This window comes from Uloborus diversus, unplaced genomic scaffold (genome assembly GCF_026930045.1).
Source record: "Uloborus diversus isolate 005 unplaced genomic scaffold, Udiv.v.3.1 scaffold_427, whole genome shotgun sequence".
Taxonomy (NCBI): domain Eukaryota; kingdom Metazoa; phylum Arthropoda; class Arachnida; order Araneae; family Uloboridae; genus Uloborus; species Uloborus diversus.
Window position 1 is genome coordinate 62,906 of NW_026558601.1, and position 15,217 is coordinate 78,122.

Here is a 15,217-nt window from a genome sequence, read left to right on the forward strand (position 1 = left end):
AGTCAAGAAAGGTGGTGAAAAATGTGGCTCTGCTTTAATGCTTTTATTTACAATATGCTCCTTGGCTCCGTCTTTGCATTCTAAGACGGAGAAGGGCACACATCTGGCACCTCTGATTATTACAGTGAACCTTTGTCATTCCCTTAAAGTAAACTCATTGAAGATAGCTTTAAATTTTGGGTTTGAAAGTTTCATGGGAGAGCACCGTAACCCTTTCTCCTGCACTATAGCCTAAAATTGATTTCATTTTCAGGAAAACAAACGCCCAGAGGCATCTTGTGTTTCCTCCAAAACAAAAAGGGGCAGTGCGCTTTCAGATAAAGGGTACTTATTAAGAGAAGTTTTTGTCAAATAAAAAAGGTGCTTCATTTACTTTTTGGTATACTAGATACAAACAAAATTCAAGTGTTTTCGATAGCAATTATTTTTAAAATATTGAAAAGCTTTTTGATGATTAGCTTTAAAGGTAATACAAAAAACATTGATTTATTCTGATCAGATTCTTGTGGATAAGTGATTGAAATTAGAGAGTGACGTTTCAAGGACAGGCTTGTGTGAATCTTGACCTTTTGAAAAAAATTTCGCTATTGTGAAAAGTTAAGGGTCAAAGGTTAGCTTAAAAGCGTAAGGGCACGTCACTCTCCTAAAAAATGTTGCGGGAAACACTCGGGGGAAACCTGTAACCTTTCCTTTTAATGTTTCCAATATGTTTTTTTTTAATTTCAATGTCAAAAAAATTCCGAAGGAGAGTCGCCGGATTCCCCATAGTAAAATTGGGTCGAGTATACTTGGTACTCATGAATTTAAGAAAACAAAATCGTGGGGGAAGAGGGACGACCCTCCTTTTCCCTCTCCTCTAACGATATCGACAATTGTAAAATTGCGGTTTTTACCATCAGCTTTGAAAATATCGCTTGTGAGGGAACTAAAAACCCTTCTCTGGAGTCTTTACTCCTTAGGCCTATGTACATCAATCAATTTCAAAAAATTTCCGGAGGGATTTACCTGATTCCTCCATTTCTTCGTGTTCTTCCTGTGCTGTCAGTATAGAAGCCCTAAGATGTCCCTTTTTAGACTAATAATCATTAGTATCCTTCTTTCAAGGAGCATACAAAATGTTTCAGTGTTAGCTTTATTTTACGTTTTACAATTTTCTTTTTTTAGAACTTTAAAACTTGATTTAGAAACTTAAAGGAAAATAAGAACAAGCGGTAGCTTAATGTCTTTGCTCGACTCGGCAGAATCAAGAGCCGGTACTGTTTAATTAAACTTTTTAATTTACAGAGGTGGGCCAAAATATTCTTTTGCCAACTAGGCCAAAGTCAGCCAGTCTGTCCCTGCAAAGAACCATCCGTGACGCACTGCAGGAAATCCAATGGCTGTAATTTTTCAAACTTCATCTAGGAAGAAAACACATGCCTTCAAATTTATTTTCATGAAAACAGGCATTTATACATGTTTGAGAGAAAATTTTTAAACTGCCACCCTCGACTTTTGCCAACTTTTGGCCCATGACTAAGGTTGGCAGTTTAACGAGGTTCGACTGTACATCCTTTTCAATGGTTTTAATAACAACAAATAGCAAGTAATGTAATTTTTATAAATTGAGCATGTCATGGCAAATAAAGAAATGAATAAATAGTAATCCAAATGCCAAAGTTCGAAATAGAATCTCTTTGCATAATGTAATTCACATTGGTTTAGTGTTGCAAAAATATGGTGAAACACAACTCTATTATAACAACATCCAAAAGCTTAGAATATTCATTACGCTATATACCAAGGGTTTGCTAAGTAATTTTAGACAACCTATGGATACTGTTGAAAATTTTTATCTGCCTTTGGAAAAGAAACACTTATTCCTTTCTCGTTTTTATTTTAATGTTGACTCACAAAATCATATAAAATGCAATAGCTACCATATTTGTGTTTAAAAATCATTGCGAAAAATTACATCTGCTGTCTTGTTTAATTTACGTTCTCATGCGGAGCAAGTTGAACAAAGTATAGTAGAACCTTAAGTGGGTGTCAACTAACCCCGGTGCTTCATAATTTCAATTCCTAAAGAGATTTCTGTATCACTTTCTTACTAGTGCTTACTATTCCCGCTAAAAAAATAAATTCCACTGACTGATTTTTCTTTTCTGTTTTTCCTTGGAACCTACATATAAAATAAATAGTATTTTAATACCTCATGAAGAAATAAATCCATAAATTTTATAATGAGATAAGAGCTCCTTGTCAGTTAGGTCTATTAAAGATAAAAAGTCCTGCTCACCAAGTATTTGAAAAATATGTGTTGTTGTGCCACAGTTTTCTTGGAGATACCCCTAGATATAATAGTCTGACCCTTTTTTATCCTTAAGATTGCTCTAGCAACGCAGAATGAGGTGGCTTACTCAAAGGATATAAGGGTTAGTTCTCTAAAAGAGCTCTTTTTCCAGAAAAGAATCGAGTGACTGACCAAGAAACCGTAGCTTAAATTCTCGACAATGTTCAATGCAAAAGAATGATGGTTGCAAAAAGTGGACTAGAATGCCAAGTGCATATGACTTATAGAGGTTCCTGCAAATGTGTGTGAGAGAGATTTGCATCCATTGAAGTTAGCATTGAGCCAACCATAAAAAAACTAGATGTCGACTTATCGGGGTAGTCGAGTTATCCTTGGTGTTGGGTTACTAGAGTTTCACTGTATCTTCAATGTGGACCAATAATATGGTTTACACCATAAGGGCTAACATACATAATAGATAAACCATTAATATGGTTTAGCCATTGATTTGATTAATTTAATCATTGATTTGTTTGGATTAGATTTATTAACATCAGAAATAAATTATCTGTACTGTGCCAAACTTTTTCCTTGTTTAAAATTCTTTGATTAATTTAGTGAGTTGTATATGGACTAGTTTTTCAGTTTATTTAAAACAACAAAGCTTTTGCTGTGTTTAGAGAGTTTAGAAGCTTATGTTTATTACTTTTTGAATAAGACATAGATAATAGGACTCGACCGATGCATCGGCGCCGATGGTTCAACAATTTAAGCCATCAGCATCGACATCGGCGGCCGATGCTAACTTGGAGGAAACATCGGCCCATCGGCCTTAAAAACATCGAAAAGCTGATGGAATTGGCCGATGTTTTCAAAAAAAGAAAAAAAAGACCTTTGCTGTTTTACTTTTTAATGCAAAGTAAAGAGAGTTATTGTTTTCATATAAAGTTGTTTATTTAAACTTCAGTATGAATTTCTATTTTAGTCACCCCTGAAAGAGTTTTTAATACTGCATTCAGGTACCAAACGAGTTAATTATTGCGTTGTTTCTTGCGGCTGGATGTACGTATATCTCTCTCATAAGTCATAACTCAAAAATGGTAAGATGTAGAAGGTTAAAATTTCGCATGGGGGGTGTGCGTACGTTCCAGTTGTGCACTTCCCTTTTTGTTTTTGATCGGATGATCTAAAAAGACTATTTACTCATTTTTTTGTGGCTATTAATTACTTAATTCAATAAAAAACTAATATAGCATCTCAGACTGACGATCATTTGGTGATATATTGCCGAATTGGAAACTATGGAAACAAACATGAGATGGCGAAACCGGTTTTTGTGTCATTGTGTTAGATTCCCGTTGAACCGAAGGTAATTTTTAGAACACTTGCATGCCATCCTCCCCCTCCCTGTATTTCTGAAATTAAACTCTAGTTTGCACTTCCGAGTTGTTTAAAACTAACACCATTCATAAAATTAGAGATTTTTTTTTCAAACTTAATCTATTGTTTAGGAAGAATTTAGAGCATTAATGTAAGAAATTGATTAAAGACGTTTTGAATGCTGACATAATTCGGAAATCAAAGGGACTTTTGAATTTTTTCTTCGGAAGTGCTGAAGTAGAATCAGAAACTCTTCCGAGACGTTGGTGGTAGCGGTTCTGTACTAAAAAAATTAAGTCGAAGTTGCGGCCGAAGTTTAACGTTGTGAGTTACTTTAAAATCAGAGAGTGACCCCCCTAACCCATCCTCGTCGTTTCAAGCATTTCTGAAATAATTAGCGGTTATTCATTTTGGTCAAGAAATGTCATCTTGCGTATTTCTTATACTTATTTCATCTATATTTTGTAAAGCATCATCTTTTTTGCATCATTAATAGCGATCGATTTTTTTTTCTGTTGTAAGTAACTATTTTTATGTATTTTTATAAAATCAAGTTCAGCAAATTATTGTTAAATTGAAAAATTTTATTTGAACTTCTTTGTAGTGCTTCATAAAAGATTTTAAACAATCAAATTGTTCAATATTATATGTGCAGATCAAGTAGTATATGTATTCAGTTATTATTAACTTGGAGTAAATATCGAGTTTGCTTATTGTAGCTGCGTTTTAAGAGTCTCACTCTTTTCATGGCTATTTCTTTTTTCAGAAAAAATTATGTCACTGTTATAACTTTTATGAAAAATGCAAATTTTTCTATTCATAAATTTTAAATAAGTATAAAAATATTCCTATTGTGATTTAATATTGTAATTTATATGTTACCTTTTTTGTTTAATTTCATGACTAAAAAATGTCTATGTGCAATCTTTCCACTTTAATTGCGTAATTTGTTGACGGTTTCATACTTTTGTTTAAATTAATTTTTTTTATGAATGGTTAAACAACATAATTTTAAGTTTTTCAACTATGTATAGTGTACATAATCCATACATTATTACAATATTGCTGAAATCTTAGTTATATGTTCAATTAAAAAAAAAACAAATCAGTTGATTATTAAACAGTGTCTTTGTTTTCTTCCTTTTTTATTTCTTTTTTTGGCTGTTGTTCTTTTTCTATCATCATACAACAGCCAAAAAAGAGAAGCATAACTACATCCTATATAGGTTGTACGTAGTGCAATCCAAAATTTCGGGGACAAGCTGTATAAAACTTTACCCGGCATAGTTCACATTACCGAAACACATCCACCTTTAAAGGGTCACCTTGAGGGACTATGTGCTTCTGCCAGTGTTCATATAACTTTTGGAAACACTCCTGGAAGCATTTTTCGCAACCTACTATGATACAGCTTTATCTTCTCCTGATGGAAGAAAGCGGCGTCCATGCAAATGTTTTTTTTTTGCTGGGAACAGGTAAGAGTCACACGGAGGTAAGTCCGACGAAACGTTATGTTATTTGTTTTTCATATCAGAGCATTGATCAATCAAACCGTGCATCCTCAACATGAAAGTCGTCTTCTTCCCCACGATGATGTTAAAGCAGCAGCGCAAAAGGCCTTACAGGAGGTTGCGAAAAATGGCTGCCAGAAGTGCTTCTAAAATCTATACGAACGTTGGCAAAAGTGCATAGTCGTTCAAGATGATTATCTTGTAGATAGATGTGCTCAGTAATGTGAACTATTCAGGGTAAGGTTTTATATTGCTTGTCCTCGAACTTTTAGATCATACTACATACGTATATTCAGTAAATTACCGCCCATTAGCTAGGGCTAAAGCAGAAATACATGAAATACACCGCCAGCTCAGTCATTTCCAGCCGAGGATTGCAGTTTCGTGCTTATTAGCACTCATCAGCCCGGCATAGGAAAGTGACTGAGCTGGAGATGGAAAACCTCTTATGTAAGCCAAGAGGGCCAAACAAACTGGTAGCTAATACGTACGTCTGAGTTTTCAACTTACTATTTCATAACGTTTCTGAATGATGCAAGTTTACGCGTATGAAGACATCACGAGAGAACTTGCGATAATTAACTGAGGAAGTGTTCAAAATGGATATTTTGGAAATGTATATGTTCTTAGGTACATATGCGTGTACAGATGTTTTGAAAAACTTGTGAAGTTTAAATTGAGTGATCGTAAAATAAAAATTAGGTCGAAATTTGATTTTTTTTTTGATTACAAGTCCTTATTCGTAGAAAGGAAGTAAAGTGAAATGAATAAATGATCCTTTAAATCTCTGACAATCTTATCAATTTATTTTCGTTAGATTTCTTTTTTGCCATCGGCCAACGACATCGGCAATCGGCCATTTGGAGAAAACAATCGGCCATCGGCCATCTTTGAACAATCGGCCAACAATCGGCATCGGCCCATTCGCCAAAAAAATGCCATCGGTCGAGCACTAATAGATAACCGAATTTGAATTTATTTACTTTCTTCCTTTTTTCTTACATTCATGAGAAAAGTGTTTTAGTTTATAGATTATGTATTAGTTGGTTTTACTGTAATTGCTCATTTTTATAGCAACTTGCTGCCTCAATTGAAAAATGTGTGTAATGAAATTCAATGAAAGAAAATTGTTTGATTTTTTAAAAAATTATTTTTATTTTATTAAAATGCAAATTTCATCTTTTTCAGAAAGGACCAAACAAAGTGCCAATTTATGCTCTAATTCTTTTTGCTATGGTTACTTTTATATTTGTACTCGTTGGAAGCATCAACACCTTAGCACCTATTGTAACTATTCCTTTTCTACTGACATATGCTTCAGTCGAGTATGCTTATTTTTCTCTTGCCATGACATTTGATATACAAAAGAGATATGAAGAGCGTTATGCAGGTCTTCAAAGTCCCTCATTTGTTACAGACAGAAGTAGAATGGCAATTTATGGCTCTACTACAGAAAATAAGGTATAGATGACTTTTATTTAGATTTTACATATATTAAATGATAATTAAATTACATCTCAAATGATTTGAAGCAAGGGCGGATCCAGAAACTTTTTAAGGGAGGGGCAATTTTATCAGTTCTTTACTACGTATCCAAGTTTGAAAATGTTTCGGACTTCAATTCTGAAACATTTCTGGGGGAGAGTCTCAAACCTCTCTTCTTGTAACTTTATCATATCAAAGATTGTCTGAAATTGCATTTTTAGAACTTCCATATCGAATTACCAGTGGAGAGTCAAGGGCGCCCATATAGTGGGGCAAGTTGGGCTCAAGCCCCCCCCCCCCCTTTGAAATGAGAAATTCCTTGCTTTTAGTGCTTTTTTCTTTGCAAAAATCTATAAAAATTTCTTTTTCAGCTATTAATGAATAAGTTATTAAAAATGTCAAATTTTATTATGTCTAATCTGTACTGAAATCGGTTTCTACGGGGAAAATATTTTTCTAAATCATGAGGAAAATTTTTGAGCCCCCCTTTAAATTTAGCATATGGGCACCCTTGTGGACAGTCCCTCAAGGGAGGGGCGATCTCCCCATCGCCACCCCCTTGTATCCATCCTTGATTTGAAGAGAAAGTTATTGAATCTTATCTGTTTAGAAATATTCTTGCATTCCTCCTTCCTTCTAACCCTAGAAAAAATCTTTTGTATGCTTCCCCTTAGCTTTGCTTTTACGAGTTTAGTTTATATTAATTTGTATGCAACTCATTTTATGGTTGCAGGTTGATGCTGATTTAGATGAATTGTTCCCTGAAAGAGTTCCCCATCATAAAAGAGGACTGGTTCGTGAAGGTAGCAGCATCAGTATATCTGCAACAGAGTCACCAGTGACCTCTCCAGATGAGCACAGCTCTATACGTAGCGTTGAAAGTAAAGATTCTCAAAAGAGTACTCATCAGGCTCCTGCTAATGTTCTTGACAATGGTAATTTGGATAAGCTTCACAGAGCAACTTTTGCTGAATTTGCAGCAACTTTTTCAGTTTGAAAAACCCTTATTGCCTTTTTTTATAGTCCTCAAGAAAAGTTACTTTTATTGCTAACTGAAAGAATAATTTGAAAAGTATGCTAAATGCAGTTAACTCCTGATTATCTGCAACTGATTTAAAAATCAGGAACATGTATTATTTTTAGCAAAAAAGAAACACCAACGGTTTTTTTTTTTTTTTTTTTTTGTTTTGAAAAATTGTAAATTTAAACTCAGTTATTTTTGTTTTACTCATTTATTTGATTATTTATTTATTGTGCTTTTTTCATCATACATACATATGTTCTTTATTGGTGTTAAGTTCTGTTGGGTAAAAAATCAAAGCATTTTTACTGTTCTGCATGTATTTTCACCGTTTGTAGAAAGTATTATGCATCAATACAGCCAAGATTTTAAAGAACAACAATTTTTTCCTTATTAGTCTCTCATTTTAGCCTTTTTGCGATTTATCTGCTGTTTTTGCTATCCGCGGCACTTGTGCCACTCAATTCCGCAGATAATTGGGAGTTTACTGTATTTTTTTTAATGTAAATTTGAAATTAAAACTTTTGTTTTACAGGAAAATTGATTCAGCAGGAAATAGGAAGTAAGCAAAAGAGGTGGTATACTGTATTTTGTAATAGGTGGTTGTCTCTTTTAGGGGTAAGTTTAATATGTTACTGATATTTATGATAACTTTCATTATTACAATATATCTGAGTTTGCTGTTGTTATTTCAGGCAATAATAAAAGTTGTAATGATGTTTTTAGTCCATTGGATATATGCACTAGCTTCAATTGTAATTGTTATTGCTTTGTGGTTTTACATTGGCCAGGTGAATCCAGGAAGTTTTCGAGGTAAATCTTTAAAATCCTTTGTCATGGAATGCATAGAAGTTTCAGATTATGATAGCAGGAAGTGTCTCTTGAATAAAAAATGTTATGAACTTAAATAAGTGCATTGCAAATTTATTGCTGTAAAGCAAATCCTAAGTATGGAGTGTTCCATACTGTTGGGAAACAAAACTATGAAAGTTTATTTAATTCTAAAAAAAAATTTCTTTTGCTGTTTTTTTTAATCAGTTTTCATATTTACTTCTTTGAAACTGGCACTGGAAGCTTCATTCTATGGTCGAAGGCAGATGTATCAATGATTTGTTATGTATCAACTACTCCAATTTTTCAGCAAAAAAGTTTATCATATCTCCCTTACATTAAAAAAAACTAGTTGTTCTAATTGTAAAGTTTTTAATTTTCTTGACATTAAAATTAATTTTGACTACAACTGTGAAACCACAATTTATGATAAAAGACACAAATTTCAATTCAAAGTTAACTGTCTGCAAAGTTTTTCTTCTTGCCTCAGTAAAAAAGATTTTATTGGCATCATTGTTTTGCAAGCCATCAGAATCAAAAGAATCTGCAACACTATTACTGCATTTAACCAAGAAAATAAATTACTTGAAAATAGATTGCTTGAAAACGCTTTCCCAAATATTCTCGTGAAAAACATTTTTGCTAGCATAGACTTTAATCAGCATTTTGCTTCATTGTAACCGTCTAACTATTCACTTTTATGATTTAACAGTATATGCATATACCTAAATGCTATTTCTTCTTTAGGTATAGCAGAATTTCGGTTTTTCCCTTGGGTAAAAAGTGTGTTTTACAGATGCTTAAGGTGAGTTATAATTTGGCAGATAGCATAGTTTTGCATTAAAAATTTTTTTGTGCATTTTATGATGTTAAACTGAAAAATATGTAATAACTATTTGTATTTTTACTTAAAATTTACAGAGAATGTCAAAAATAAAGGTAGGGGAATTGTGGAGGTTAGTGGTCACTTAATTTGTTCAGATGACTTGAAAACTAAAAGAAAAAAATGTGATAGGAAGATGAAAAGTGTGGTTAAAAAAGTGGATTTTAAATCAACCAACAAGAAAGAATATATTGGTAATTATCTGGAAATATATTCATGACAAGAATTGCATGGCATATTAAGTTATAGGAAAAAGAGACAGTACATGAAAAAGGGGCTGTTAAAGCATTGATCTGTAATTTGAGTATACCATGAACTTAAGAAAGATGAAAAAGAGAAAAAAAGTACTGAGTTAGTCTTTGAAAATGTATTCTTGCCAAGAATTGTGTGGTATAAAAAGTTATAGGAAAGAGACATTACATGAATATGGGACTGTTAAAACATTGATCTTTAATTTGAGTACGCCATGAACTTAAATTTTTTTGTCAAAATGATTAGTCTTTACTTAAACTTCAAAATATCATCAAATCTTTACATCATTTGCCAATTGTCAATAGCGTATATCAAGCACAAATTAATAAATTGATTGCAGAGATGTGTTTTGGAGTTTCAAAGAACTCTTTTTTTTGCAAAGCCAAAAAGTGAACTTTAGGGTGAAAAGTCATCCGAGAAAAATGTGCTACTTTGTGCTTGATATACATAGTTTACAATTATTGCTTGTTGTACCATAATGTTTGCAAAAAAATATGGTGTCCTCATAAAGTGCATAGGGAGAAAAAAATTGCTCACAAGCGCCGCAGATCTCTCCAATCGAGAGCAAGGTGGTACCTACCAGATAGAAGGATCACGCCTAAGACATACACAAAGTTGCTCACTAAAAAATGAAAAAAACGCAACTCACTTTTGAACCCTTTTTTTCAAAAAAAAAAGAAAGAACATGTGTTTCTGAACTGAAAGGGAAAAAAACAGTCTTGAGAAAATCAAATTTTGAAAAAAAAACCTGCAAAAGTATCAGTTTGGAACTTCTATATCGCCATCCATCCCAAAAAGGCATCCTGTAAAAAATCACTTGCTTGGCAGTTTTTTTTTCCAGATCTGAGGATCAGATGTTTGAAACCATTTTTGTTTTTTCATCCTTGAATGTCGGATTGGATTTGCACTTGCTCTAACGATTAAGGAAAGGCAGGGAAGAATAGCCAAGTGATACACAGCAGCATGTTAAAATAAAAAAAAATCATAATCGCTGCATTGGCAGAAACACCGCATTTCAGTAAATTTAACTTTTAAACGTCAAAGCGCTGAGGCTCATTGACCACCTGAAATTAACGGTATTTATTTTATATTCTGTTATTTGTTTAGTCTTATATGTTTTTAACTATTCTTGTTAAAACTCAGTGTATCATTTTAGATGTAAAGTATCTGATTACGACCAAATAATTGTTGCCCCTGAACTGCCAGAAGTTGAAGTAAAAGCTGCTCAATTAACAGAGGACAACACAGATTATTCTTCCAGAAAACGTTATCATCACTCCAAAACAATTGAAAGTGTCCCTCACACTGGACACCTTGAGAGCGATTAAGTGCTCTGACCTTTAGAACTCACGCCAATTTTGTAAGTTGTTTCTTACATTTGTGTATATGTGTGTGCAAGTATTTATAGTATGAATTAATTCATATATTTTTCAATTTCTAGTATTTATTTGAAAAGGGCTGTATTTTTATTCAACCCTCTTATCTTAAAATTTTTGAGACCCCCTATCCCTATTTGTTAGTATCAAAATCTGCAAAAATAATCAACTACAGTGAAACTTCGATAAGCCAAAGAGGAGATTTATTCAGGTCTAACTGAATGGAGAATCAATGTTATTTATTTTCGATAAGCCGAATTTCGTCGAATCAAAATATTCGTTAAGTCGAATTTTATTTCATGACTGTCATCGAAGTTACCTTGCCAAAGTAACTCTATAAGTCGAATTCAATTTCTTTTTTCTTTTTGTTCCTGCACAAAAGATGAACAAAAAGAAAGATACTAGCGCCATTGCATTGTATCAAAAGGCGTCTGGACAAAGTGGATTTAATAAATCTCTAAAACCAATTATTGGCACAAAATTTAGCATGTTTTTTTTTCTTTTTGTTTCACATTATTGCTTACTTAATTTCTTTTGTTAGAAAAGAAAAAGCAGCACATGGGGGAAACCAAACTTATAATTTAATGCATTGCCAAAATGGGATGGAAAAAAATTCACGGAATGAAGGGGCTGTGAATTCGGGATTATGAAATAATTCCACTTTTGTCAAAAAAGAGGGGGAGAGAGCTGCTGGACAGTAGATTTATTTCCGGTATTTTGATGCTTTAAAAGTATCCAAAGACTACTGTAAAATAGGGATGTGTCATTCATGAACGAACGGGTGAAAAAGAACGAATCCTTAAAATGAACGAATCCGTTCGTTCACCTAAAAAATGAACGACCGTTCTTTTGAACGGTGAGCAGTTTAGAACACTGAATTGATACACTTGTGACAAAACTCGCTTTTCATTTTTGAATTACATTCATCTTCAATTTTTAAACTCTTAATCAACCTCAAATTTCCTTTTTTCTCAGTGCATTACAATATATTCATGTGGAGTTTTTTTACTTTCTGCTTTATTCATAATTTTTCTTTAACAGTTGCAGTTCATCTGCAATTTTCCAATGTATCCACTAGAAATGTTTTCTTGTTTGAGTTACTAATAAAATGCTTGGAATTACGCACCTGCTAAAATCCTTCTCACACTTTCTGTTGCCAAAATTATTTCTAAAGATACCTTTCATCACTTTTCTGGCGATCCGTTTATCTTCTGTAATATCCCTGCTATCAATTACCATCCATATGGTCTAAGATCCCACCCCCGTCTTCATATTTGGCTATTTAACATAATCCTTTGATAATAATTAGCGGAAATATCAATTAAAAACTATTAATTATGACTCTTAGATTTCAAAATAAAATCCCTATTTTTCGAAGGCTTTCCTCCATTCAAATTATTATTCAGTGCTTCATCTCAACTTTCCGTAACAATGCTTTTATTAAAATTTGTAGTTGTAGCGTGAAGAAAATCGTCAAATGTGTGAAAGATCTGTTGCCATTTGTTTTCTCGAATATAAAGAAGTAAAATTTTGGTTTTTGTTTTGAGGCTTTTCCTGCAATTGGGGGATTTAAAATGTTTACTTTTTTGGTTATTTTCCCGCAATCTGCCGCAAAATTTTACTGATTTTTTTCTTCTTCAAGCCTGCTTGTTGAAAACAGGTCACTAGACATAACTATTATTTTCAAGGTGCACCATGCAAAGCCGGGCGACGCAGCTAGTGAAACAATATTTTTTTAAAGTTCATGTATATGTAACGTACATAGTATTAATACACATTTCTTTATTCTCGTGTTTTATATTACAGTCTGTTTCTTTTTCTTTTTTTTCTTTCTTTTTTTTTCTTTTTTGCAGTTATCTTTTGTTTATTTTGTGTTTTATATTTTTAAAAATGTAATCAAAAGTACACATTCAAAATTATTTTTTGTTTTATTTTCACCTGTGACCATACTACACTGAAGATAGTATATTTCTGTTTAGAATCAGTGCACTATTTCACATAAGTTCAATTTTGCAAATTTTATGACATCACAGACAGTTTATATATTTTTTTATATTGTAGTAAAATTTAATAACTTAATTTTGTTACATACTTAAATGGAACTTGCGATTTTTGGAATAGAAAACCTATCTCACCATCCAGCAATTGAGAAATATCTTACGAATGAATTATAATTGCTTTATACATCTAAACCTGAATAAAGTTTTTTTGATTCATTTTTCATAGGCATATTTTCTTACTTTTAGATGATTTTAGTAATTTTTCCTTCAAAGTATATTAATGATCTAATGAAACATTTCGAATGTACGTGAGTATGTCATGCAGAGAGATCTCCTGCAACAACTTTTTTAAATGAACGAAGTCGTTTGAATGAACGAGTTAAATGAGCGGATCAAAAGAATTGAAAGAACCTCTGATGAACGGATCATTCAAAAGAACGACATTGCCCACCTTTACTGTAAAAGCATGTATTTCCGCTAAACTTTAATTTTCGCTATTTTTGCGAGCCTGTCGTAATTGTAAAAATATAAGCCTTGCAAACTTTTAGGGGTTCAGGGAGTCTTTTAACTTTTGTTTCTTTTCTTAAAAAAATCGCGAAATTTTCAGCTCATGAATTAACAAAAATTAAGGCTCGGGAAAATAAGTTCTTTTACAACATTTAATGAAAGAACAAATTTCTACTCAAAGCAATGTTTAAAAGCAGATTTTTTTTTCGTTTAATATCTTTGTTTAATAAAAATTGTTATATCCTACACAAAATTACAAATTTGTTTCCCTGCCTATTCAAACTCTTAAATTTATAGAATTATTTTGTGCATTCATTATGTCAAGCGATTGTGTTTGCATTATTCTATCACTATTTTAGTAATATTTTAAATTTAATGAGTTTCTGTGGGGGGTATTTTATTTAATTACACAGTTTTGGTTTTGTATTCAATAAACCAAATTTTTGATAGCTCGAATTTTATTCGCTTTCTCTTCAACTTCAACTTATTGAAGTTTCACTGTAATTTAATTGATAAATGATTAACAGCTGTTTAAAGTTCATGTTTGGGATCCATGATACTAGGTCTGTAGGGGTTGAAATAATATAACCTAATAATACCTTTACTAATAATAAAGCTGAAAATCTGTGTCCCCGGATGTCTGGATTTCTGTATATCTGTTACGCGCATAGCGTCTAGATCATTCGTCCGATTTTCATGAAAGCACAAAACTAGTTTATAGCATCAAGATGGGCACCTCAAAGCGATTTTTTGAAAAGCTATGCCCATGTTCTTTTTCTATCCCAATTTTAAGGAAATTTTATCAAGCAAATTATCAAAACATAGTGAGTAAATTATCATAACGTGTACGAGCAAGTTACCATAACATGGGCGAGCAAATGAACGTAGCAAATTGGCGAGAAATTCATCATCCATTATTTGTAAATATACAGGCGAACATAATGACCTTTTCTACTACGGCAAAGCCTTGTGGGTACCACTAGTAGCTCTGTATTCACACGCTAAGATTTGAAGGTGATGAAAACTTGAAGTTTATTTGGTCTTCTACTTTCAATCTTGCTAATTGGCCAATTGTGCTTCAATAATGACAAAACTTAATTTATCAACTCCTTATGGTATTACCTTAATAAAAAAAAAAAATAATGATGAAAAGTACCCAATTGTATATTTATAGGAAATTTCTTTTTTGATTCAAAAGTTTCGTTTCGATTCTCCCCATTTTACAATACTGAGGAATCGTTTGATATGATAATAAGGCTTAATGGAATAAGATATTTGAGCATCATTCAGGTTGAAAAATGCAAATTTTCTTAGTTTTAATTCATGCTTTGCTTTGAACCGTGGCAGTTATTATTCTTTTACTATTCCAGATTCATATTATTTTGGCCTTTGCTGGCAAAGACCTCTTGAATGACAATTTTATGTGTTACTGCTGTTTTATTGAATTCAAAATATTCATTGTCAAGCTTTCATTTGCAGTAGGACATTATTAGTTTACATATGTGTGAGTATTTTTATGTTTAGACACCATTATATGCATTTATTTTGGTTTCATTATGGAATGAAATACAACAGCGTAAGTACCTGTTGTAGGTGCCAGAAGTTTTTAATGCAATTGAAATCAGGGGTGCCCACAGGGGGGGATTATGGCGCAAGTTGCGCTATCAAAATTTTTGGGGGGGATTTTTTTTTCCAGAAG

The 15,217-nt window shown here is 32.6% G+C and overlaps 1 protein-coding gene across 1 annotated transcript in view; it reads left to right on the plus strand.

Moving 5' to 3' along the window:
- Window positions 1–14,959, plus strand: part of LOC129233456 (solute carrier family 12 member 8-like) — a 40,058-nt gene extending 25,099 nt beyond the window's left edge. Inside the window, exons 9-15 of the mRNA XM_054867483.1 lie at window positions 6,352–6,624; window positions 7,382–7,583; window positions 8,205–8,287; window positions 8,365–8,482; window positions 9,248–9,305; window positions 10,792–10,995; window positions 14,889–14,959. Of these exons, the coding sequence (XP_054723458.1) occupies window positions 6,352–6,624; window positions 7,382–7,583; window positions 8,205–8,287; window positions 8,365–8,482; window positions 9,248–9,305; window positions 10,792–10,963 (906 nt within the window). The 3' untranslated portion in view covers window positions 10,964–10,995; window positions 14,889–14,959. The remainder of the gene's footprint in view (window positions 1–6,351; window positions 6,625–7,381; window positions 7,584–8,204; window positions 8,288–8,364; window positions 8,483–9,247; window positions 9,306–10,791; window positions 10,996–14,888) is intronic.
- The last annotated feature ends 258 nt before the right edge of the window (window positions 14,960–15,217 follow it).